The following is a 26,559-nucleotide window of genomic DNA, read 5'->3' on the forward strand; positions in this document are numbered from 1 at the left end:
TTTAAAACAGGGATGAGGAGAAATTACTTCTCTCAAATGGTTGTGAATCTGTGGAATTCACTACCCGAGTACGCTGGACGCCAGGACACTGGGTAAATCTGAGATAGATATTTAATTCGTAATGGGTTGAAGGGTTATAGAGAACTGGAAGGGAAGTGAAGCCGAGGTCGAGACAAGATCAGCCATGATCGTGTTGAATGGCAGAGTACGTTTGAGAGGCTGAATTGCCTACTCCTGCTCCTAGTTCTTATGTTCAGTGCACACATCTCAAAGATGAATTTGAAAAAATGCTATGCCAGTGTAAATGATTGCTGCTGAGAGACCTTCCAATAATTGACTTTTGTGTGAAGACAAGTCATAAATAGATCATTTGATCCACTCATTACACATATGGTGAACAGCAATTTCAGCTGAAGTCCCTGTTTGCTGTTGCACTGTCATACTGGAAGTCTCAAGTTGCCTGTTGCCGTCCATGCTGTGTTTACCAACAGTGGCACAGTGGTTAGCACTGCTGCCTCACAGTGCCAGGGAGCTGGGTTTGATTCCTGGCTTGGGTCACTGTGTGGAGTTTGCACATTCTCCGTGTCTGCGTGGGTTTCCTCTGGGTGCTCCGGTTTCCTCCCACAGTCCAAAGGTGTGCGGGTTAGGTGGACTGGCCATTCTAAATTGCCCCTTAGTGTCAGGGGGACTAGCTGGGGAAAATGCATAGGGTTACGAGGAAAGGGCTGGGCGGGATTGTGGTCGGTGCAGACTCGATGGGCCGAACGGCCTCCTTCTGCACTGTATGATTCTATGATGATTCTTTTCTATGATATCAATAGTTGGCCCATTATAATTTACCTCAATATATTTGGGCTAGTGCAGGATGGAAATGTTCAGTCAGGGTTCTCACTGCTGATCTCTAGCTTGCTAACACTTGCTAGCTGGACTCGGCCATAGAGAATGGCCACATGGTTGCAGAATAGATAACCAGGGACTGACTGAAAAATTTGGAAGAGGAGAAAGTAATAATAAGCAAACAGGAGGGTTCTCATGGGATGGGGGCTGATCCAAAGCAGAGGGTTGCTATGTAAGTGATACTTTTGAAATTGAGTGAAGCAGAATTCCCAAATTATTACACAAATTGGAATGTCAATAGATTCATTTTTTCAATTATTACCGTCATAAAATCACACTTAGAACAGATTTTTTAAAAAAACATAAGGAATGTTGGATTTAGGAACAGCCATACTGCTCAAGGCCACAGCTTCCACACTTCCCAACCCACATCTCTGTATTCTCCATGTGAACGAAACTGATATATGAATCTTTCAGAAACAGACTTGAGAAACACAGAATTCATAACACAGGAGGTTGTTATTTGGCCCATCCTGTCGGTGCTTTCAATTCCCTTTCTTGGCACATATTTGAGCTAGTAAAGGCAGTGCAATGTTATTTTGTGCACTCATGTTTTAGTCAAGTGTTCCATGTTACCTGGTGACAGAAGACTGCACAAAGCCCCTCTCTCATCCTGATATATGTGTATACATGCATACTCTCACACAGACTAGATCATATAATACGATGGTTAATCCCTGCCACTAATCACCACCAGATGTCATCAACCAATCCACACCAAGTAGGAACTGGCTGCTCAGGCTCCAGTTTTTCAGATCAATCGGGTTTGTTCATCCACTTTCCTATCTCTTTGTGCACACCAGGTTCCAATATGGGCCAAGGAGCAGGAACTCCCAAGTCGGTGAGTCCCCTTGCACGCAATGATGCAGGGAGTAGTATTAGAAAAAGGGGAGCTCCCAACCCATTCACTTTTTTTGCAATCCATTTAGTGTTGAGTTCCACAGTTTGGGAACTGTGGAGTAAAGGTGTTGACAGCTAGGGTAAAGCATCCATCTGGTATGTGGAACAAACAGACAGGTGATATAAAGCCGGTGGTTCAACGAACAAAAACCTGATAATGTCTAATTTTGAGAAGTAATAGTTAATGAATGATAAGGTTTTTCTATGTGTTCTCTATCCTACAGAAATTGAATATAGTTAAATGAAATTTTGTTTAGAAACTAAATATACAGATACTAGAATTTTAAATTACAATGATGGACTGAGTTTTAAACCTAGAGGTGCAGAATGGGCCATCAGAGTTTAAAACCAGTACTGAATGTTCACAGGTGAATATCCATTCCGAATAAAGACATTCTGGTGATTCAGACTATTTTATTGTGATACTGCAGTTCTGTACAAATACTGGTTTCCGGTCTTCCCTTTTGGATCCTCTCCCTGTCCAGAAGCACTGCCAACTGAGGAAAACCTAGCTCTTAAGTACAGGCTTTAATGAGCATCACCTGCACTCAATCTACTCTGAAGCAAGAACTCGTTCACTCTTAAAAGGACCTACATTTCTAACATTGTTTAATTTTTTTCTTAAAAGAAAGGGAATAAGGCAAAAGTACACAGATTTAAATACAGAAAATAATAAATTTCAGATCCCTCACTGTTACATAGCGAGACAGTCTTCTTCTAGAACCTTTAAGAATTTGATTTTAGAGTTATTCCTCTTAGTGAAACAATCCAACAGTTGATGACTAATATCTACTTATCTTAGCTAATCCGACAGTTGAGGACTAGTATTTACTCGCCTTAGCTGAGAGATTTCTTTCCACTAGAAAATCTGCTTTAAATTGGCTGTCTATCCTAAGCCCTTTTCTCTTTATACATTTTGTAGAAGATCATTTATTTAACATTCCATTGCTATTGTTCTTTCAGACTTTTGTTTGAAAAACAGCATTGCCTTCAATATCTTGGACAAATTGAATGCCTTATAAATGGCACCAATAAGAGGAAGAGTTTCAGCAGCTAATGTGCTTTTCACCACTCTACTTATCATCTTTGCCTCACAGGCCAGAGGGGTAACCTTTCTCATTCTCTCCCACAAAAAATTCACCAATCAATCCTCCTGCACTAGAAAATTCAATCGCCAAGGTTTGCATGCAAGTCATCACAAACAATGATTAATTTCATGTTATTGAGATCACCTAAAGCTGAGAACTTCAGCATATACTTCTCCACCATTAATTTTGAAACAAAAAATAATTTGCTCTCATGATGTTGCCCATCTTCTGATTTTGCATGGCAAAACTAAGTGCCAGCAAACCTAAACTTGCATTTGGTCTTGTTTGTATGCCTAATGGGTGAGACTCCTCAGCTGCACTTTTCTGTCCAGATTTGGTACGAGTTAATTGTGATGGGACAAACATTGTTCAGGAAAGACTATTCATCTAAAATTACATCCAACTCGCCCCGCTTAATCTCCAAACAACATATTTGAAGGCCCCAGATGCTTGACTGTCAAATTTGAATTAATTCCTAATTTGATTAATAACATTTTCTTCATAGTCACGAGTGCCCGCCTCCACACTAAAAATCATCATAAAGATGCCCACAAGTTTTCCCTCACAATGCCAATAAAACATAGGATGTTCACAACTGAAGGTGGCATCAGCTAAGTGTAACAGAACTGCCCTTACCAAAAAATATCACATGCAAGAAGCACAGATTCTGGCATCATTTAGCAGTAGATTAAACGTGTGATGATGGATGGCCAAACTGTTCATAAAATTTCCAGATTCTTCTCTTCTTGTTAGCTAAACACAATACTTCTTAAAATTCATGGGGGAAAATCCTAGTTTACTCAATGGAATACCCAGATCCAGTCTTTTCCAAAGATCATGTCCAACGCATCTTAGCCTTTTTCATCAAGGATGGACTCAGCAATAACGATAAGTCACTTTGAACCATATCAGTGCTAATGAAATGAATTCTACCACCTCCCAGCCACGGAATCGGAGCAGGGGAATGAGGGGTGGACAACGGAAATGTCTGTTGACCTCGGGCAAGAATTTCTGGTCTTGCTCGAGCGATGTTGTTAAATCCCACCCATTTTCTCAATTTCACATGGATGCACCACTCTAATGTATTATTGTCGCAAATCAAAAGCAGGTAGTGCTTACATATTCCTTAACTCTTCTTATTTGGAAAATCTTGACAAAGCTGATAAAAAAATAGTTTAGCTTTTCTTTGGTACTAGGATGATGGTCGTCTTCTTGAAGTAGATAAGGACCTCAGATTGTTGTAAAGAGAGATTGAAGATGTCTGCAACTACTCCCGCCAGCTAATCCAAGTGCTCGTCCGGGTACCCCACTCGGTTGCTTTCTGTGAGCTGACCTTCGAGAAGGCTGCTCTGACATCTGCAATGGTGACCTCAGGTTCATCCAAGGCTTCCAGGGTGGAGGGCACCTAAACACTGTTGAGGTACAGCCATTATCCAATACAGAACAACTGAATGAATCAACAACCAAGATACTCATGGCTGATTTAAGTATCTGTCACCAACACAATACTTTCTTGCCATTCATCCATATCATCTTCATCATCAGGCTGTCTGTTTTATGAGTTGCTTCAAATACTTAATTCCTGACTTTTGGATAAGTCCGGACCAAGCTAGAATCCCAGGCTAGCCACACAGTCCCCCGCTGGCTATGGCAAGGTCTGCAAGACATAACAGGCTACAAGATGAAGGCATGTAAAATCGCTGGCTCCAATGCACCCTTCCCTGATGAGCTCAATGCATTCTACCCCCGTTTTGAGCAAGAGGTCAGCGAGAGCATGCCCTCCACCCTGGAAGCCTTGGATGAACCGGAGGTCACCATTGCAGATGTCAGAGCAGCCTTCTCGAAGGTCAGCTCACAGAAAGCAACTGGGTGGGGTACCCGGACGAGCATTCGGATTAGCTGGCGGGAGTAATTGCAGACATCTTCAACCTCTCTTTACAACAATCTGATAACAATCTAGATAACAAAGACACCTATGACAGACTCCTATTTATTGACTACAGCTCAGCCTTCAACACCATCATTCCTATGAAACTCATCTCCAAACTTCGTGGCCTGGGCCTCGGCTGCTCCCTCTATGACTGGATCCTGAACATCCTAACCCACAGACCACAATCAGTAAGGCTAGGCAACAACGCCTCCTCCACGATCATCCTCAACACTGGTGCCCCATAAGACTTGTTCTCAGTCTCCTCCTATACTCCTTATACACCTATGTCTATGTGGCCAAATTACTCTCCAACTCGATTTGCAAGTTTGCTGACGACATCACCGTTGAGGATCTCCAACAATGACGAGACAGAGTACAGAATGAGATAAGAATCTGGTGAACTGGTGCGGCAACAATAATCTCTCCCAAACTGTCAACAAAACGAAGGAGATTGTCATCGACTTCAGGGAGCGTAGAGGAGAACATGCCCCTGTCTACATCAATGGGGATGAAGTAGAAAGGCTCGAGAGCTTCAGGTTTTTAGATGTTCAGATCACCAACAACCTGTCCTGTTCTCCCCATGCCGACACTATAGTTAAGAAAACCCACCAACGCCTCTATTTTCTCAGAAGACTAAGGGAATTTGGCATGACAGCTACAACTCTCTCCAACTTTTACAGATGCACCATAGAAAGCATTCTTTCTGGTTGTATCACAGCTTGGTATAGCTCCTGCTCTGCCCAAGACCACAAGAAACTACAAAAGGCTGTGAATGTAGCCCAATCCATCACTCAAACCAGCCTCCCATCCATTGACTCTGTCTACACTTCCCGCTATCTCAGCAAAGCAGCAGCATAATCAGGGACCCCACGCACCCCGGACATTCTCGCTTCCACCTTCTTCCCTTGGGAAAGATACAAAAGTCTGAGTTCACGTACCAACTGACTCAAGAACAGCTTCTTCCCTGCTGCCATCAGACTTTTGAATGGACCTACCTTGGCATTAAGTTGATCTTTCTCTACACCCTAGCTATTACTGTAACACTATATTCTGCACTCTCTGTTTCTTCTCCATGAACAGTATGCTTTGTCTGTATAGCACGCAAGAAACAATACTTTTCACTGTATGCTAATACATGTAACAATAATAAATTAAAATCAAATCAAAATATCTTGCATTGTGATATTTAGAGTCACACTGGAAAGTTCCAGTAATTATTTCCAAAGTAATTCACTATTAGTTATCACCCCAATCTTGCTTTTCGCCTTGATCCATAAATCTATTAAAAGTATGACCCACCTTAAGACATCGTTAAGCAACTCCTTCTTTGTACAAGCACCTGCGACTAGTCTCCTGTTGATTGAGTCAGTAATCACGGAGTTCTCTGTACCACTACAGAATTTGCAAAATCTCTCGATAAGGTAACTGGTAATGATTGCTTCCCGCAAATAATTTTACTTTAAAAGTAGTGGTCATTTGTTCAAAAAGAGGCCCCTCACCACAAAATTGAACATCTGTCAAAACCAAGGACTTGGGTTCAAATTATTAGATTGTGCACAAGTATAGACTCTGGAATTTCTAGATCAAATTTCTTTAGTCTTTTATATAACGTCTGAAAATTCATGACATATTATTCTATGGATTGATTGTCATAGTGGTATACAGCACAGAAAAAAAAAGCCCTTCGGCCCATGCTTATGTGCTGCGAAAAGACAAATTACTTAACTATTCTGATCCTGTTTCCCAGCATTTGGGCCATAGTCTTGTATGCCTTGGCATCGCAAGTGCACATCTAAATACTTCTTAAATGTTATAAGGGTCTCTGCCACCACCACCCTTTCAGGCAGTGAGTTCTAGACTCCCACCACACTTTGTGTGAAAAAGTTTTCCCTCACATCTCCTCTAAACCTCCTGCTTTTACCTTAAATCAATGCTCCACAGACATTTCAAGGTGAAAAGCTTTTTCCTGTCTACTCGATCAATGCCTCTCACAATTTTATACATCATAATCATATTCCCCCCCTCAGTCTCCTCTGCTTCAAAGAAAACAACCCTAGTCTATCCAATCTCACTTCATAACCATCCAGCACAACCTCCCTGCTCTTATGATCACTGTCTGCAAAATGCTCCCCCATTGACACTTCTAACAAGTCATCTTCTTTTATAAATTCTGTCCATAATTGCACTAGAACCAGAAATCGACTTCAGGGAGTGTAGAGGAGAACATGCCCCTGTCTACATCAATGGGGACGAAGTAGAAAGGCTCGAGAGCTTCAGGTTTTTAGATGTTCAGATCACCAACAACCTGTCCTGTTCTCCCCATGCCGACACTATAGTTAAGAAAGCCCACCTCTTTGGTATCCAAGTCAGTTACATTCACTTCCAAAAATTTTCTTTCTAATCTTATTTCTTCCTGGTAAAGACAAGGCCAAAGCTATACTTTGTTTCCTCTTGGCTAGATAAGTGACCGCAGTTTACTTCTCCACCTTGTCTTTCCATTGTTCATATGGTTTCAATTCAGAAAAGGTTGGTGGGTAATCATAGTTTGTGATCCTGCAGTGTGACTCAGCCATTTCACCTTAAAAGCTGCTGGGAGCTTTAGTTTTGTCAGAAACAGGGATTTCTTTCTGTTTTCTTTATCCTCACATCTGAAAAAGTCTAAGTCAATCCTCTGCTACCATGTTAAACAGGTGAATATCAATTTACCAAATTAGGCAGCAGAAGACTAACATTCTGATTATTCACAACTGTTTTGTTTTGTAATACGATAGTTCAGGAGAAATACTGGATTCCACCTTTCCCTTTGAGATCTTCCCCCTGTCCAGAAACACCTTCAATAGGGGAGCAACACCTGCTGTTAATAATTCTGACGCAAGACCTGGTTAACTCTTAAAAGGACCTGCATTTCAAACATGGTCATTGACTTGGTACATAAGTTGATGCAGTGAGATAGTTCACCGTGTCAAGTCAATAATACACTGATAGATCATCCAAAATATAGAAACGTTCAGCACCCCTCAAGGCTATTCTACCATTCAGTTATATCATGGGTGATCATTTCTTCAGGATGACAAATATCCTGTCCACAGACACATCCACTCCAACTGAATTCCAAGTCACTTACCATCCTGACTTGGAAATATATCGCTATTCCTTCGCAGTTGCTGGGTCAAAATCCTGGAATTCCCTCCCTAACGGCATTGTGGGTCAACCCACAGAACATGGACTGCAGCGATTCAGGAAGGCGGCTCACCACCATCTTTTCAAGGGCAAGTAGGGATGGGCAATAAATGCTGGCCTGCCAGCAATGCCCATGTCCCACGAATGAATTTTAAAAAAATTCAAAGCCTTGTGTTGCTTTATTTAATAGAACAGTTGATAATCCCTGGTACAGACCAATTTGCCCTTCTGAGCTGGTCTGCAGGATGAGGATCAAATTGCTGCACAATATCATTGCCATTTATAAGATATTGCCTACCTGGACAGTGTTATTCCCCAAGGTACTGGCCCTCTTCCGACGTCTTCCTGACCTAGTTGCTTCACTGATAAGCTGGACTAGTTTTCGCTCAAGTTCAGCTTGGAAGGTTTTGTCCTGTATGTGGTTGTCGTGCACACCTAAAAGCACTGAACAGAGAAACCATAGCCACCATGACATATTTAAAGGAAGAAATGGAATCTGATCTGATGGCTGTGACATATTAGTGGAATTATGTAATTGCATTTGAAAGTTCAAAATGCAGATTAAGGTAGCTGCTCATTATCCAGAAAAAAAAAAGCCTACAGCACTTCCTTCCAATTACATGCCCAGCCATCTTGAAAGATTAAGGTTTTCTACAACACTTGTCTCCTGCCAACATAAGATAGCCATCAATACCGGTCTGCCCGTGCACACCAGTCTGTACATGCACAAAAAACCAATGATGTCATCGGTCAGAGAGACAGTGCCAGCAAAACCTGTCTTTAAGAAAAAGTTTTGAGAGGAGAATACTAAAAGAAAAATTTTGTTTTATCTTCCCAATTACAAGAGCAAAGAATTAAAATACACCTGAATTAGTATCTGAAAGACGTGCTGATTAGGTGCATTGACCATGCTAAATTCTCCCTCAGTGTACCAGAACAGGTGCCAGAGTGCGGCAACTAGGGGATTTTCACAGTAACTTCAGCGTTAATGTAAGCCTATTTGTGACACTAATAAATAAACTTTATGCAGGCTGTGTCTATAACTGCTGTGACAATCCTGGTTCATTGAATTGAGTTGGGGGATCAAGCGGTCCACACACTTTGAGGGGAACTTTCCTGTCCCACCCGCCATTGGAATTGTAGTGGGTGGGGGTGGACCATGCAAAGGTCCATTGACCTCGGGCTAGATTTTCCGGTTTTGGGGCGAGCGTAGCCGGAAAATCCCACCCCTTGTTTCTGGCTCATATTTAACTGTGCCCAATTTTTTTTGGAAACTTATTTCTGCTAAACTGGATGCATAATCTCTTTCTGGGAAGTCGGTTAACTTATTTTTGGTTTTGATTCTGATCTCCAGAACTCACGTTGACATTACAGAGTGAAACAACACCACTGCACATGCACCATGTTGGTAGCAAACGCAGCCTTTACACAATCATACCTACAAGACCACACCAAGGAGTTAATTGCTCTTTGTACGAGGAAATCCTTCTTGAAATAGTTCTGTTCCTTTTTTAAGTTTGAACCTGCAAAGCATTTCTCTACCGATAGCGAAGTGGATCGAAGAAATGTAGCAATTTGTCTGCCCTATACCATTTACAATATTAGCTGATCATTAGCTACGAGCTAATCATTTAGGAAAGCTGAATATAATCAAACCTAGTCAACATGGTTTTATTAAAGGTAAATCATGTTTGACAAATTTGCTCAAATTCTTTGAGGATGTAGCAGAGTAGGCAGAGGGGAACCTGTAAATATAGTGTATTAAGATTTCCAAAAGACATTTGACAAGGTGTTGCATAAAAGGCTGGTGCATTAAATCCATAGAATTGAAGGAAGTATGTTAGCATGGATTGAAAACTGGCTGTCACAAAGATAACAGAGTTCGAATAAACAGGTCCTTTTCAAAATGGAAAGCTAACTAGTGGAATACTGCAGGGATCAGTTCTTGGCCCACAATTGTTTACTGTTTATATTAATGACCTAGAGGTAGTAACAGAATGTAAGGTTTCCAAATTTGCTGATGATACAAAGATAGGTGGGAGGGCATATTGTGATGAGGATATTGTGAACAGGAGTTGAGGCTGGCATGGATCAGCTTCGCTCAGAGCACAATCTCCTAAAGCTGGAGATCAGTCTCATGGGTTGATTACTGTACCATCTCCAGAGTTTAATTATTTGCCAGTTTTCTTGAATTTCCCCATGGACAGGTTGCTGTGTTGGCAGGCTCAAATTGTAAGCAAGTCCCGGTCAGAAATAGGGTATGCATATGAACAACTCCTTTCCTTCTTTCTACTTTGTGAAGTATGATGGGCGCCATGCATTGAACACTTCCGTCATCTGGAAGATGGCTTGTGCCACAGGCATTCTAAAATAGAACCGGACTCAATTGTTTCATTGTGGTCAAGGTTTTGACAACGATCAACCCGAAATACTACCTGTCCTTTTGCCTTACAGATGCTGAAACTACTGTGTATTTCCATTTTTTGCTAATAAGGTGTTTGTTTCTAAGATTCAGGACTTTACGTGAAGTTGCATATTTGAAAGTAAAAATCCAACAAACATGCATGAATACTTCTTCCTACATAACTCAGAAGGTTTATTTAATGAACAGCTGAGATGCAGAGGCAAGGGAGTCCAAATTTCAGTTTATGCTGAGTTAGCTGATCTCAGTTGGGACATTACATTGGCTCTTAGTGCTCAGAATTAAAAAGGACAACCTGGATCACAGTTTCCACTCTTGAGTATACAGCCACTCTTATAAGTCTATGTGCAGATTGTTTGTCTATATTACAACAGTGACTATATTTCAAAAATACTTAATTGATTGCACATTACTTTGGGACATCTTGAGATCAAAATGGTTCTACAGAAATACAAGTATTTCTTTCAAGGGCAGGATCAGTCTCAGCTGTAATGAACTGTCTTTTCAATGCTCCCAGTCAAGGCTGGCACATGAGCAATGGCCACTTATGCAAAGGATATGGTCCGATGGCACCAAAGTCAATCTAGGGATTCATTCCTTAGAAATAATAAAAAAGTGCAGATAGCATGAGTCCAAGAAATTACCTGTCTTTATCCAGGAAGCCTTCAGCAGGTGTGATCGGTTAAGTTCAGGGTAATGGATGGCTGTAAAAAGTTAAAAACATAGATGTTAACATGAAACTGAATACCCTCCCTGAATCAAGTACTTTCTTTATCCATCCCAACACAGGAATTAAGGTCACAGTTTTATCATAAATTTCTCTACCAATTCCTCCCCCTTCCCAAAGGTGAGAAAATGAGTTAAAGTTTTATGGGTATCAAGGTCTTATTGGCACCTCAGGCATTCATACTATGCAATTAGTGCCAGATTCGCTCAGACCAACCCATGGCTGTGGCTTAGACTTTTATAACCAAATTATCAGATTTTGGTGAGCAATCTAAGAAACTGCCCACGCAAAGTGACAAATTGGAGGGCTCACTCCATTATTTATTTTTTTCTATCTTCTTTATGGTGACTTAATGGTTAGAGTTTGACACTGGCCCAGGTTCAGTATTGTTAGGAGAATAACGTTGTGTCCTGTGGTATTTTTGTACTGGATGTGCACTTATCAAATTAATGTTTTGCTCTTAATAAGTTAACTGGCTACATACCGCTGTAACCAGACGTGCTCTAGTATGTTGATATTTACAATTGGAAAGCTGTTGGTGTTGACTCCTTATTAGAAGCATTTTTAAAAAACTATTAGCTGGAGACCAGCTCTCTCTCTCTCTCTGAATCTAACTGCGAATGACAACTCGATTTGCTTGTAAAATTCCCTTACTTGATTTCTTTTATCTGAAGCTACTTTAAAAAAAAATCACAGGGGTGGAAAACTTGAGACATGTTCCTAAAGGAAGGGGCCCCTCAAACTCTTTAAAGTTCAATTGGCAGTAGCTATATTTGACCTTGGCATTTTGAGTTAGGGAGAGAAATATAGACCACAGATCTCAGTTTATATTCAATAGTTTACTCCCGAGTTATCACTTATAATGGGCCAGCTGCAATGGAAACAAATACGTCAAGAATCTGTGGAGGGTCAAGGAATAGTACATCAACAGGCTGTGATGAACCTGGTGAATAAGAAAAGAGAGGCGTACAGAAGGTTCAGAGAGCTAGGAGGTGTTAAGGATTTAGAGGAGTATACGGGATGTAGGAAGGAGCTTAAGAAGGAAATTAGAAGAGCGAGAAGGGGTCATGAGAAGACCTTGGCGGGTAAGATTAAGGAGAATCCCAAGGCTTTCTACAAATATGTCAAGAGTAAAAGGATGAGATGTGAAGGCATAGGACCCTTAAAAGGTGAAGGGGGAAAAGTTTGTGCGGAACCGTTAGAAATGGCGGAGGTGCTTAATGAATACTTTACCTCGGTATTCACGGTGGAAAGGGATCTGGGTGGTTGTACTGCTGGTTTGAGGTGGACAGAAAGGATCGAGCATGTGGACATAAAGAAAGAGGATGTGTTGGAACTATTGAATGGCATCAAGGTTGGTAAGTCGCCGGGACTGGATGGGATGTACCCCAGGTTACTGTGGGAGGCGAGGGAGGAGATTGCGGAGCCTTTGGCGATGATCTTTGCATCGCGATGGAGACGGGAGAGGTTCCGGAGGATTGGAGGATTGCAGATGTGGTCCCTATATTCAAGAAAGGGAACAGGGACAGCCCGGGAAATTACCGACCGGTGAGTCTAACCTCAGTGGTTGGTAAGTTGATGGAGAGGATCCTGAGAGACAGGATTTATGATCATCTAGAGAAGATTAGTATGATCAAAAGTAGTCAGCACGGCTTTGTCAAGGGCAGGTCGTGCCTTACGAGCCTGGTTGAGTTCTTTGAAAATGTGACCAAACACATTGACGAAGGAAGAGCGGTGGATGTGGTCTATATGGACTTCAGCAAGGCGTTCGATAAGGTCCCCCATGCAAGACTTCTTGAGAAAGTGAGAGGGCATGGGATCCAAGGGGCTGTTGCCTTGTGGATCCAGAACTGGCTTGCCTGCAGAAGGCAGAGAGTGGCTGTGGAGGGGTCTTTCTCTGCATGGAGGTCAGTGACCAGTGGAGTGCCCCAGGGATCTGTTCTGGGACCCTTGCCGTTTGTCATTTTCATAAATGACCTGGATGAGGAAGTGGAGGGATGGGTTGGTAAGTTTGCTGACGACACCAAGGTAGGTGGTGTTGTGGATAGTTTGGAGGGATGTCAGAAGTTGCAGCGAGACATAGATAGAATGCAAGACTGGGCGGAGAAGTGGCAGATGGACTTCAACCCGGATAAGTGTGTAGTGATCCATTTTGGCAGATCCAATGGGATGAAGCAGCAGTATAATATGAAGGGTACCATTCTTAGCAGTGTAGAGGATCAGAAGGACCTTGGGGTCCGGGTCCATAGGACTCTTAAATCGGCCTCGCAGGTGGAGGATGCGGTCAAGAAGGCGTACGGCGTACTAGCCTTCATTAATCGAGGGATTGAGTTTAGGAGTCGGGAGATAATGCTGCAGCTTTATAGGACCCTGGTTAGACCCCACTTGGAGTACTGCGCGCAGTTCTGGTCACCTCATTACAGGAAAGATGTTGAAGCCATTGAAAGGGTGCAGAGGAGATTTACAAGGATGTTGCCTGGATTGGGGGGCATGCCTTATGAGGATAGGTTGAGGGAGCTTGGTCTCTTCTCCCTGGAGAGACGAAGGATGAGAGGTGACCTGATAGAGGTTTACAAGATGTTGAGAGGTCTGGATAGGGTAGACTCTCAGAGGCTATTTCCAAGGGCTGAAATGGTTGCTACGAGAGGACACAGGTTTAAGGTGCTGGGGGGTAGGTACAGAGGAGATGTCAGGGGTAAGTTTTTCACTCAGAGGGTGGTGGGTGAGTGGAATCGGCTGACGTCGGTGGTGGTGGAGGCAAACTCGTTGGGGTCTTTTAAGAGACTTCTGGATGAGTACATGGGATTTAATGGGATTGAGGGCTATAGATAGGCCTAGAGGTAGGGATATGATCAGCGCAACTTGTGGGCCGAAGGGCCTGTTTGTGCTGTGGCTTTCTATGTTAACAGGCTCTTTGGCCCAAAATCTGCACCTACACGACATCTTTCAAAACTAAAGACCCTTTGCCTCTACGTAGTCTGTATCCCTCTTTTCCCTGCCTTTTCATGTATCTATCAATTTGCCTTTTCATTGCTATTGTATCTGCTTCTACCACCTCCGCTGGCAGTGCATTCCAGGCACTTAGGACCCTCTGCGCAAATGCCTCTCACATCTCATTTAAACTTTCCTCTTTTTACCACATGACAGATGTGGATTTACCCTCAAACAGCCTCTGATTTGTCTGCAAGCAGGGCTCAGACCTTCTTGTCACTTGCCACTTCAACACACCAGCCTGCTCTCCTGTCCACATGTCCGTCTTTGGTCTTTTGCAATGTTCTAGTGAAGCCCAATGCAAACTGGAGGAACAGCACCTCATCTTCTGATTGGGCACTTTACAGCCTTCAGGGCTGAACAGAGTTCAACAACTTCAGAGCATGAACTCTCCCCTCCATCCCATTTCCATTTATTTTATTTCATTTCCTTTCTTCTTTTCATCTCATGCATCTATTTTTATCATTCATCTTTCTGACTTCCATTTTTCCACCTCTCCATTCCAGCTCTCCTCCTTGCCATCCCTCTCCCCTCATAGTATAAATCTCTGCTGATTTCCTTTGCCGTTAGCTCTGACAAAACGTTGACTCTATTCTCTCTCCACAGATGCTGTCAGACCTGCTGAGATTTTCCAGCATTTTCTGTTTTTGTGTTAGAAATTCTTAAGTTCTCGAAGTTTCTTGCTCTGTATTGTGGATCAGACCTTGTTCCTAAAGCAGCAAACACTGTTTAATTCTAACAACAGTTCCAAAATAAAAGTTCAACATTTTCAAGTACTGACATTTCCCACCTTGATGAATATAAAGAGTTTTATTTTACAGCCCTGCACAGCTTCTCCTTAAATATGATCATCAAGGTTTCCCAAATCAATCCACTCCCAGAAGTGCCCTAATACATCAATGTTGCAGCTTCTGCTGTTCACCTGGAAAAGATGAGTCTAAAGTTTCACTTCTGTCAAATCAGCGAAATAAACCAGATGTCTGATCCAGTTTAATCATTTTAAGCTATTTGAGAAATTGGTGCGCATTAATGTCACAACCCGACAAATAAAAGAGAACTTACGTTCGGCTGTCTTAAGTACAGGAAACCCCAGATAAAAACTAAATTCCACCAGGTTCAGTATCCTCAGCAAGTCGCTCACATCCGAGCCATTCAGGAAACCTCTCGGACTGTTGATAGCAAAGGTTATATTTACAGGACCTTGCCGCGATCCTCCAAAATTCTCCGCTGCATGGGTAACATTTATAACCTGAGTGATGAGACCAAATAAAATTAACGGGAAATCAGAGAGTTACCAGAATGTTATACTGGTGCTGGAAAATTAAATATTGAACATTCTAATTGAATACATGATGAATAACTGTTTTCTGGCTTCTTTATTTATCCCATTTCTTATTGGGTATCTCTGAAGACGACATCTTGGTAGACAGTGATGCTTTACTATTAAATTATATTGAGCACAGATTAATCCAATTAGGCTAATTAACATTGACAATGGAGTCAGAATGAAATGCAAATATCATTGTCCCTCAGCTACCCGTTTGCGTTAATTTTCACTTCTCCTCTTCTGAAGATACACCTTGATTCTAGGTTTCATTCCACAGGGTCCCTCTTCTGCTTAACCAAAGTGGTCCATCATTCGCCAAGTATGAGCAGAGGCAGCAAATGTCAACAGAAAATGTAACTACGAAAGGTATTGTATAAGATATTCAAACACAGACCAAGAGAGAGACAAGAACATTCATATTGCTCTGTAGCGCCAAGTGCTTCACATGTAACAACAGTCCACACCACTAATATTGGGCATGTTTGCGGTCATTCTATTTACCACTACAGGCAGTGCGGATGTAACTAAAAGAAATTGGCACCCAACGTATTTTTTTTAAAAAAGGAAATCTCTCTTACTAATTGCCTCTCTTAATTGTTAGCAGTTCATTGAATCATAGAATTCCGACAGTGCAGAAGGAGGCCATTCAGCCCATCAAGCCTGCACCGACAACGATCCCACCTAGGCCCTTTCCCTGTAACCCCATATATTTACCCTGTTAATCCCCCTGACACTAATGACAATTTATCATGGCCAATCCACCTAACTCGCACATCTCTGGACATCAGTTAGATCCAGGATCTTATCATTAAGATGATCACAGTTCAATGAGGTATGAACAGGCGATTGAAAGGATCGAATAACTATTACCTGAAATCAGCAGAACCTTTTAAATTGATACATGCAAGGCAAGTGCTATTGAACTGCTCAGAACAGCAACTGCACATAATACATTTAAACCATCTCCTCTGTAATTGATACCTAGAGTAATGGCAAATTGTGTCATTCATAGCAACATTGGTGGCTGTTGGATAAGTGCGAGTAGTAAGTGGTGATGACTGTGATTATTTTCAAAGAAATTATGTAGGTAAAACCAGCAAGAAGGTCTTGTGGTGCAGAGGTATAGTTCCCACCCCTGGGGCCAGAGCACAGAGTCCTTACCTCTGGTCAGAGCGCCAGGTTTAAGTCCCACTTCAGGACTTGATGGCCACGGAAGGGGTGTTCATAACATGGCCAAACAGGTTGATTATCAGCCAGTAAATCCTTCCACCTGATGGCAGGTGGTAAGCCTGGGAAAGTTTCCTGGCAAACCACTGCAGCACTTAAAACATAATCAAGGACCAATCCATGGTCACCAATGCCCTCTTAAGCAATGGCACCTGAAGGAGAGGGTGGTAAATCCAGCACCTATTTTGCAGCAGCAAGGTCCCACAAACATTACTTAAACAATTAATCAGTTTTCATTCATGTTAGTGAAGGAGAAATGCCAGGGGAAAACTCAAGTACAAAAGAACTTTTAAGTTTCTAACACCAAGTCAGCATGGTAACACAGTGATCAGTACTGTTGCCTCAGAGCCAGGAGCCGGGTTCGATTCCAGTCTTGGGTGACTGCGTGGAGTTTGCACATTCTCCCGTGTCCGAGTGGGTTTCCTCCAGTTTCCTCTCTCAGTCCAATATTGTGCAGTTTAGGTGGACTGGCCATGCTAAATTATTGTCCCTTAATGTCCAAAATGTGTAGGTTAGGGGAATTGGCCATGGTAAACGTGCAGGATTATGGGGAAAGGGTGGGGGTGGAGTGGATGAGCCTGGGTAAAATGCTCTTTCAGCCTCAATGGACTGAATGACCTCCTTCTGCACTGTAGGGATTCAATGGTTCTATGGTTAAGATGGGGATTCAGTTTAACATTTCATTCAGAAAAAGGCATCTCGAGCAATGCAGCACTACCACATTTGTGCGTGCCGTGTCACTTATTTTACCAGGATGTCACAATGGCTAATTATATGAATCATAATGAGTCTCTGATGGCATCAAAGAGCACTATACTACATAGGGACTTCCATCTAAATTGAACAATACTGAGCATCAGTATTTTTCCAACAGGGATTATCACACAGCGTGCAGCATTTTTACAATTGGTGTCCTTGAGGTGTCCGTACATTCTTCCAGCCAGGAGGGGGTTTCCTAATTAGCATACAAAACCACCATGCACAGGCGCAAACACCTCATGGGAAAAAGCTGACCGTTCTCTGTAACACCCAGATGATGCAGCTTGAAATATGCTAGAAGACAACGGACTTGAAGGCACACAGTAAGGCCACCCAAACATTGCCTCAACAAGTATCTACACCAAATATGCATGGTCAGATACAACTGGTTACTCTCCCATTGAAAAACCTTCTAAAGCTATTTATCATTGTTTAGCATGCAAAACCATACTGCAAGGATGGTAGACCCATGACTTGTATCTGAAATTACCTTCATAATGAAAGGCTTTTCCTTACAAATTCCAACTCCAGAAGGCACATCCAGTTGATTGACACACATGACGAGCATGGGCTCCTAACGTATGAACTTCTCTAATATTCTATTCCACAACTTCTACTCCAATAAAACGTTCTGCTGCTCTCTCATAAATCTCTTGCATTTAATCTTCCACGCATGATCCTCGTTATAAACCTTTAAATTACCAGAAACAGTCTGATTCTATCTGCACTGTCTCATCCCTTTGCAATTTTAAATAACTCACTGTGTAATCCCCTCCCTTTTAAGAGGAACTAAGAGTTTATATTGCTTCAGGTATTATTACTTCAGCTTCTTTACACTGCTGGGTCAGTTACTTCTCCAATCCAGATTCCTTTGATGTCATCGGTGCTCCAAAATAACAATCATGATGAATTAAAGAATGTTAATGCTTCATTGGAAAATTACAACCAAAAAAAGTACAGTAAAATTACTGTTATCTGGTACGCTACCAACTCGACTTCCCTATTAGCCGAATTCTGGCATCAGGTCTGTTTTTGCTTGGAGATGTCAAATGGTAATAGTTATCGGCAATTTGTCTTCACTCCAATCTCAGCCTCTGCAACACCATTGCTTCTCGGGTTCATTCACTCGATTCATGTGCTCCCACACCTTGAGAGATCGAAATACCTCCATGATTATCCTGGAGCTCTCTTATTGGATGAGAATGAGGAACTCACCTTCCTCTCAGTTAACTGGCAATTTTGATTAACCGGCACCTTCCATCCCCAGGACATGCCGGATAACAGAGATTTTCCTATATTTGAAATGCTCTTAGCCTTTACTAAAAGCTTTTCATCTCTTAATTCAGAGGGATCACAGAAGTAGAAGTTTGTAATTTGTACTTTGTATTTTGTACTTACTAATTTGTACTTACTAATACATATGACAATAAATTGAATCAAAAAAGTATTAGTATACAGTGAAAAGTATTGTTTTTTGCGTGCTATACTGGCAAAGCATACCCTTACATAGGGAAGGAAAGGAGAGAATGTAGCGTTACAGCCATAGCTAGGGTGTAGAGAAAGATTAACTTGGTGCGAGATAGGTCCATTCAAAAGTCTGATGGCAGCAGGGAAGAAGCTGTCCTCGAGTCAGCTAGTAAGTGACCTCAGACTTTCGTATCTTTTTCCCGATGGAAGAAGATGGAAGAAAGAATAAGAGAAAATGCCCGGGGTGCGTGGGGTCCCTGATTATACTGGCTGTTTTGCTGAGGCAGCGGGAAGTGTAGACAGAGTCAATGGATGGGAGGCTGGTTTGCGTGATGGACTGGGCTACATTCACGACCCTTTGTAGTTGCTTGCGGTCTTGGACAGAGCAGGAGCCAGTTGGCGATCTGGACACCTAAAAACCTGAAGCTCTCGACCATTTCTACTTCGTCCCCATTGATTTGACAGGGGCATGTTCTCCACTATGCTTTCGTTTGTTGACATTGAGGGAGAGATTATCGTCATACCAGTTCACCAGGTTCTCTATCTCATTCCTGTATTCTATCTCGTCATTGTTTGAGATCCAACCCACTTCGGTGGTATCATCAGCAAGCTTGAAAATCAAGTTGGAGGATAGTTTGGCCACAAAATCACAGGTGTATAAAGAGCATAGTAGGGGTTGAGGAGTCTAACATAGGTGTCTTTGTTATCTAGGTGTTCCAGGGTTGAATGTAGGGCCAGGGAGATGGCATCTGCTGTGGACCTGTTGCGGTGGTAGGCGAACTGTAGTGGACCCAGGCAATCAGGGAGGCTGGAATTGATTTGTGCCATGATAAACCTTTCAAAGCACTTCATAATGATGGATGTCAGAGCCACAGGATAATAGTCATTAAGGCACACTACTTGGGTTTTCTTTGGTACCGGAATGATGGTCGTCTTCTTGAAGCAGATAGGGACCTCAGATTGGTGTAAAGAGAGGTTGAAGATGTCTGCGAATACCCCCGCCAGCTGGTCCACGCAGAATCTGAGTGCTCGTCTGAGTACCCCGTCCGGGCCTGTCGCTTTCCATGGATTGATCTTCGAGAAAGCTGTTCGGACATCTGCAATGGTAACCTTAGATACAGGTTCATCCGAGACTTCCAGGGTGTAGGGTGAGCTCTCGCTGACCTCTTGCTCAAAACAAGCATAGAATGCATTGAGCTCATTGGGGAGAGGTGCGTTGGAGCCGGCGATTTTACATGCCTTGATCTTCTAGCCTGTTATGTCTTGCAGACCTTGCCATAGTTGGCGGGGGTGTGTGTGGCTAGCCTGGGACTCTAGCTTGGGCCGGAACTGTTTGTAACATCTTTGATGGATCTCCTTCGATCATGTCTGGCTTTCTTGCACAAGTCAGGGTCACCCGACTTGAACGCCTCAGACCTAGACTTTGGCAAGCAGTGGATATCTCTGTTCATCCATGGTTTCCGGTTGGAAAACAGGCGGATTTGCTTCTTTGGCACACAGTCTTCTACACACTTACTAATGAAGTCAGTTACTATATTGGCGTACTCATTCAGGCTGGCCAGTCTACTTACTCTCAACAGCCCCATAGGAGATCATCCGATTCCTCAGACCAACATTGCACAGCTTTCTTTGACAGATTCTCCCGCTTCAGTCTTTGCAGGAGCACAGCCTCGTGGTCTGATTTGTCGAAGTGTGGGTGAGCGATAGAGCGGTAGGCATGTTTGATATTTGTGTCGCAGTGGTCTAGGATGTTTGGGCCTCTGGTGGAACAGGATGCGTGTTGGTGGTAACTTGGTAGTACGCTCTTGAGCTTGGCCTTGACTGAAGTCCCCGGCCACGGTGAACAAGGCGAGGGGATGTTTTGTCTCAAGGCTATTTGTGGTGATGTATATTTCACCCAGCGTGATCTTCACGTCCGCATGGGGTGGGATCTAAACTGCCATCAGGATAACGGAGGTAAACTCCCATAGTAGGGCAGCATTTTAGCGTCAGGTATTCTAGGCCCAGGGAGCAGAAACACATCAGTGTTGCTACGTCTAGGCACAGTGAGGTGTTGATTAGGAAGCAGATCCCAACTCCTCTAGCCTTGTCCAAGGCCACTGTCTGGTCCGTTTGGCGGTTTGAGAAGCCCTTTGGTTGTAGGGCACGGTCCAGTGAAGCAGGAGTGAGTTATGTTTCTTTGTAACAGAGTACACAGCAGTCCCACAGTTCTCTTTTAAAAGTGAGCCTGGCTTTAAGTTTGTCTAGCTTGTTTTCCAGAGATTGACATTTGCAAGGAGTACTTCAACAATGGCTGTCACTTTGCAAAAAGGCCTGGAAATATATTCTGAAAGGATAAATTTCAATGAAAATTTGGAGATCCAAGATTGACCAATGTTACTCCGAGTGCAACATTATGGTGATCTGTGTTATACAAGGGACCCGGTGTACTCTTGCCTGCAGGAGAAGATGCTTCATAAAATTGTGGGATTAGGTTCTCTCCTTCATGCCACCCCGCCATTAAAATTATCCTGGGCATCTCCAGCTGCAAAAGTATTAAGAGAGTGTAGAAAGATGAAGCACTGCTTCCATCAGTGACTACATGCATTGTAAACTAGTATGATTTCCTCCCAAAAAAAAAAATCAGATCTGGAGCACATCAGTGGACTGACATTGAACAAAACCGTAGTGCATCTCAGTTATGACCAGCACTTTTATTAGAGTGACTTAGAATAACAGCTGTCTAATGAAGCAAACTGAGTTAACATCATACATAACACATGCTAAGGGCCAGCTCAGCTGACCCATGCTCTGGAGGTTGAGTGAGGGGTGGGGGGGCGGGGGGGTGTTCGTTAAAGGACTTGAGGTTGAAAAGACAATTTAGTCAGTGTGCTTAGATGTTGGAGAAAATGGTGAAGCCAAAGGGAGTAAAGTCTATTGTCTGGGTGACCCTACAGTGCCATTAATAACCTCCCCCATAATATCAAATCCATCAGTTTATGAAAGATTACCACTTCATGTTGGTCTATGAGCAAACTGCTTTTTCCAAAAAAAGCACGTGACTCCAGCTAAATAATCAGCAAGACAGCTCTGGAGATCAGTTATTTTGTTTATTGGAGTTAAAATTTTAACATTGCTGTTGTCAGGCTGTGGGCTCCTACTGATTGGCTGAAAAACACCTGGTTTGGGAGAACTTTTGTCTGAACATGTTTTTATTTAAACTCTGTGTCTCTTGGGAACAAACTGTGAAGGAAGATTATGCCTCCCTCTCTCTTCCTGCATTGCCTTAAGTCCTAAGCGGGTATTCACATTCAGCCAGAAAATTCTCATCTCAGTATAACATGTCAGTATTTGAAAGACTGTGAAGCTGCAACAGGTGATAGTTAACAAAGGCAGTGTTTTACTGAAGATCCTTTGGAATGCACTTCCAGACAACTACCATGGCCACTAATCTGTCTTTGCACGCAGAAATGCCAACTCACTAGCATCAAGACCGTTTCAAACGTTATCCTTTTTCATAAAGTTCTCTCTTATGCCAACCTCTACCGAGACCTTTTTTTAATCCTTTGTTTTTGGGTATGTGTGGGGGAATTTTAGAAAGGGTAAATCATTACACTTCCGAATTATATGTTAACCAGTTTTGCAACTTATCCTGAGTTTGTTGAAAGAGGCCTGGTTAATAAACTCACTGTTATTCTGGATCTAGCAGCAGCAATGGTAAACAATTGGCCATTTTGGTGAGTGAATTAAGCATTTACACATATGACTTAGTGCGGCTAAAGAAACTGTGCACTCCTTTCATCCTGTCATAACATTGATGCATTATGATAATAAAAGGAGCTTTATTAATTTAACTGTATGGAGACTTGACTCCAACAGCCAGACAGGTCATTAAGCACATCTGTTCAATCTGCAAGTCTCAACTAGCTAAACTAATTCACACTAATATGTTTAAATATTAAATTGTTTACCCAATACAAAGCGGGTATCATGTAAGATTTGACATGTCCAAACATTGTTAACAAATCCATATGTACTGACCCAATACTGTATTGTACTGTGCTGCCAAGACCACGTATCCTTGAAATGAAATCTAAAGTCAAGAGAATCCAGTGATACCCTTCATCTTTACTACTGGTAACCATTTTCTCCTGGAGTGATAATCTATGCGTACTGTCTATCTGAAATTTACTCTATTTCAGAACTTCTTATCGAAGTGCAGCAAAACCTCCCCTCACTGAGCCATATTGATCAGGAGGAGATCTCTAGTTAGATCCTCCTGAGCTGTGCAGAGTTGACTGATCTTGGACAAGGAAACAGCTGATGTGTTACAACGGGTCTCAGAATCCACGGGGGCTCAGGGAGGATTAATCAGGCAGAACCATGCTTGCTATCCAGTGCTCCAAGCTGGAAAGTGAGCTTACACGAACTTTGAATCAGGACAGGATCATCCTTGGTGTTGGCATCCCAACTCCCTATGAGCCTAAGGAATTAGTTATAACTTGCTGTCTCATCTCATACATACAGAATAGCCCGTTATGCAAGGTACCAGAGAAATTCGATGTGAAATCAGCTTATGAATAAGTCAATGGGCAGGATCTTGAGCCAACATTCTCTGTCCGAGAGATCACTTTTGGGGGCTCAAGATCCAGCGAAACCTGGAAATCGTAAATCTCAGGCAAGATCACGATTTCTGATTTTTGCCGTCCCTTGCCAGTGATGTAATCAATGGGAGTGAACATGATTTTTAATACATTTCAGTAACTTTGAATGTAATTAGATCTTTCCCCCTCACTAAATTTTCATAACTCGCCAGCGTGGTGTCACGTAGGCGTGATTAACAACAGGTTCATCCAGATGTGAACCTGTCGTCGGGAATCCCCAGGAGTGTAAAGATCAGTATTGCCCTGGGAAGAGGGGCATGGCCAGGCAGCACGACAAAGAGCGCGTGTCAGAGAGCGAGAAAGAGAGCGAGCGGGAGGGAGGGAGGACACGAGCAACAGGGCGAGTGGGAGGGAGGGAAGGAGGGCACGAGCAAGAGGGCAAGCGGGAGGAGGGAGCAAGAGAGCAAGCGGGAGGGAGGGAGCAAGAGAGCGAGCGGGAAGGGAGGGAGGAAGGGAAAAAGAGAGCGAACGGGCGGGCGGGCGGAAGGGAGGGAGGAAGACAACGAGCGGGAGGGAAGGAGAGAGAAAGAGAGCAGGAGGAAGGGAGGGAGGGACAGCAGGAGAGAGCAAGCGGGAGGGAGGGAGGGAGGGAGAGAGAAAGAGAACGAGCAGGAGGGAGAGAGAAAGAGCGAGCAGGAGGGAGGGAGGGAGAGAGAGAGTGAGCGGGGTGGGAGGGAGGGAGAGAGAAAGAGAGCGCGCGGGAGGGAGAAAGAGAGCGAGCGGGAGAGAGGGAGGGAGAGAGAAAGAGTGTGAGCGGAAGGGAGGGAAGGAGGAAGAGAGCGAGCAGGAGGGAGAAAGGGAGAAAGAAAGAAAGAGAGCGAGTGGGAGGGAGGGAGAAAGAGAGTGAGGGGGATGCGGGAGGGAGAAAGAGAGCGGGGGCGGCGGGGGGCGGGGGGGGGTCCGGGGCAGGGGGGGCAAGTGGGTGAATGGGGAGCTTGAGGGTGGGAATTTAAGAGCTAGACAGTTGAACACACAGCCAGCAATGGTGGTGCAATTAAAATCAGGGATGTGCGACAGAGGAGGACAGACATGTATTAGAATTGGGAGGCTGGCGGAGATTACAGAGATTGGAATGAGCAAGGCTATGGAGGGATTTGAAAACAAGAATGAGAATTAAAAAAAATTTTTTTTTGCTTAAATAGGGGTCAATGTAGGTTGGTGAGCATGGGACAATGGTCGAATAGGACTTGGTGCTAGTAAGGACAAGTACAGCATAGCTTTGCATGCCCACAAGTTACCAAAGTGTATAACAATGTCAAGTTTAAAAGGTAAAAAATAACGTACTCAGGGCTGGACAGCAGATATGCGGCCATAGGGGCAGTGACAGACAAATGGTAAGGAGCTGGAAATTAAGCTCAGCTTGGGCTCAAATACCACACCAAGGTTGCACACTATTTGGTTCGGACAAAGACAGATGACTAGTGAGAGGGGTAAATTGACAACAAGGAACACCATTTGTAGTAAGGGCCAAAGCTAATGATACTGTTGTTCCCAATACTTAATTAATATTAATTAAGGAATTTTCTGCTCATCCAACACTACATAGTGGACAAGCACTGATAATTTATATATGGTGGAGCAGGGAAATGCAGCAAAGAATCAGAGGCAGCTGATGGATGGCCTTGATCTTAGTGACAATGAGGTCCAAGAGCTCCTTGAACTTGTTGTTGAAGGCACAGGTATCACTCATAAATCTAAACTTCCTGAAGTGCTGAAATGTGAAGTGAATTACAAACCAAGAGAGGCAAGGAAGAGGGGTTTAAGATGACATTTTTCAGTAGAGAAAAGAAGCTGAGGTTATTTTTGCATTCTCAGTTGATGCTGGGATATGGAGCAACTTTAACAGATGAGAGCAAAACAGATTGTTCGTGACCTGTTTCAACCAGGATCTGGTGGTGAATGGCCAAACCAGTTGTCCCTAATGTCCATTCAGTCAGTGTCCATTGGACCTGAGAGTGGAAATGAGTGCCTAACTGGGAACTGATCAGGGTGAGAGAAAGTCATGATGCTAGCATAACTATGGCACCGAAGATGGAACTGAGGGTGTAGTTGAGCAAATCAATAGCTGTGGAAATGTCATGGTGAATGGAGAGCCAAATGCTAGGCAGTTGGGGTTTTTAAACTGCCATTGTAAGTGAAATGTGGAATAGCTTTTTCCAGGGATAAAGACAAAAAAGTTAGAAGGAAGAAGAAAGGTGTTGATGAGGATCAACATAAGTAAGTGATAAGAGATGGTCTTAGCTGTGATGGATCAGATGGAAGTAGCAATGACAAACAAGACAGGAAGGCCAAGGTGGTAGCCATGAATACGGTTTGAGGAGTATGCATGGAAGGAGAGAATTAGGGATAGAAGGTCAGTAAACTTGTAGGAAAGTGAGCTGATGAATTGAAATGGAGGTTGAAATTATGGAGGATGAAATGTTAGGGACTGAGGAAGGAAAGCAATAAAGGGATTGGGGTGGGAAAGTTTTAATGGCACTGAGTGGGGTAGAAAACAAGGATTTTCAATGGGAGGGGATGAACACTTGGGTTGCTCAAAGGAGGACAAAGTGCCAAAGGAGGGAAGAGATAGACCAAGGTGTGATTTGGTAATTAGAATTACACCATGACCACCATGGGTCTGGCAGGGCAAATGCAACATACAGACCAAACTCACCACAGAAAGTTAAAGTTTGTCCACTTCAATCTAAGGGATCTTTTAATGGATGTTAAGTCTTCATTACTGCCAAACAACCTGGCATTGAAAATTATTACAAGTTATTACAATTAATTTACCTTTTAGTGGAGATTTAAACAATGTAATTTTCATTTTTAAACTCTCTTTTCTTCTCTCTCCTCAATTTAATCTTTATTTCCCTCTCTTCGTTTCCTGATTTGACATTAAACACAATGCTAAGCTATACTGCCTAGTTCAGACTCTGTTCTGCTCATCAACAAAACTGCAATCCAATTACTTAAAGACATATACAGTTGCTGGTCCTGTTCACACAGGTTTTGGAAG

The 26,559-nt window shown here is 42.9% G+C and overlaps 1 protein-coding gene across 1 annotated transcript in view; it reads right to left on the bottom strand.

The window, feature by feature from the left end:
• LOC144498708 (UPF0606 protein KIAA1549) overlaps positions 1-26,559 on the bottom strand; it is a 273,369-nt gene that overhangs the window by 108,129 nt on the left and 138,681 nt on the right. The window contains exons 6-8 of the mRNA XM_078220248.1: positions 15,198-15,384; positions 11,062-11,121; positions 8,294-8,439 (exon numbers count right to left, since the gene is read on the bottom strand). Of these exons, the coding sequence (XP_078076374.1) occupies positions 8,294-8,439; positions 11,062-11,121; positions 15,198-15,384 (393 nt within the window). The remainder of the gene's footprint in view (positions 1-8,293; positions 8,440-11,061; positions 11,122-15,197; positions 15,385-26,559) is intronic.

This window comes from Mustelus asterias, chromosome 9 (genome assembly GCF_964213995.1).
Source record: "Mustelus asterias chromosome 9, sMusAst1.hap1.1, whole genome shotgun sequence".
In the NCBI taxonomy this organism is placed as follows: Eukaryota; Metazoa; Chordata; class Chondrichthyes; order Carcharhiniformes; family Triakidae; genus Mustelus; species Mustelus asterias.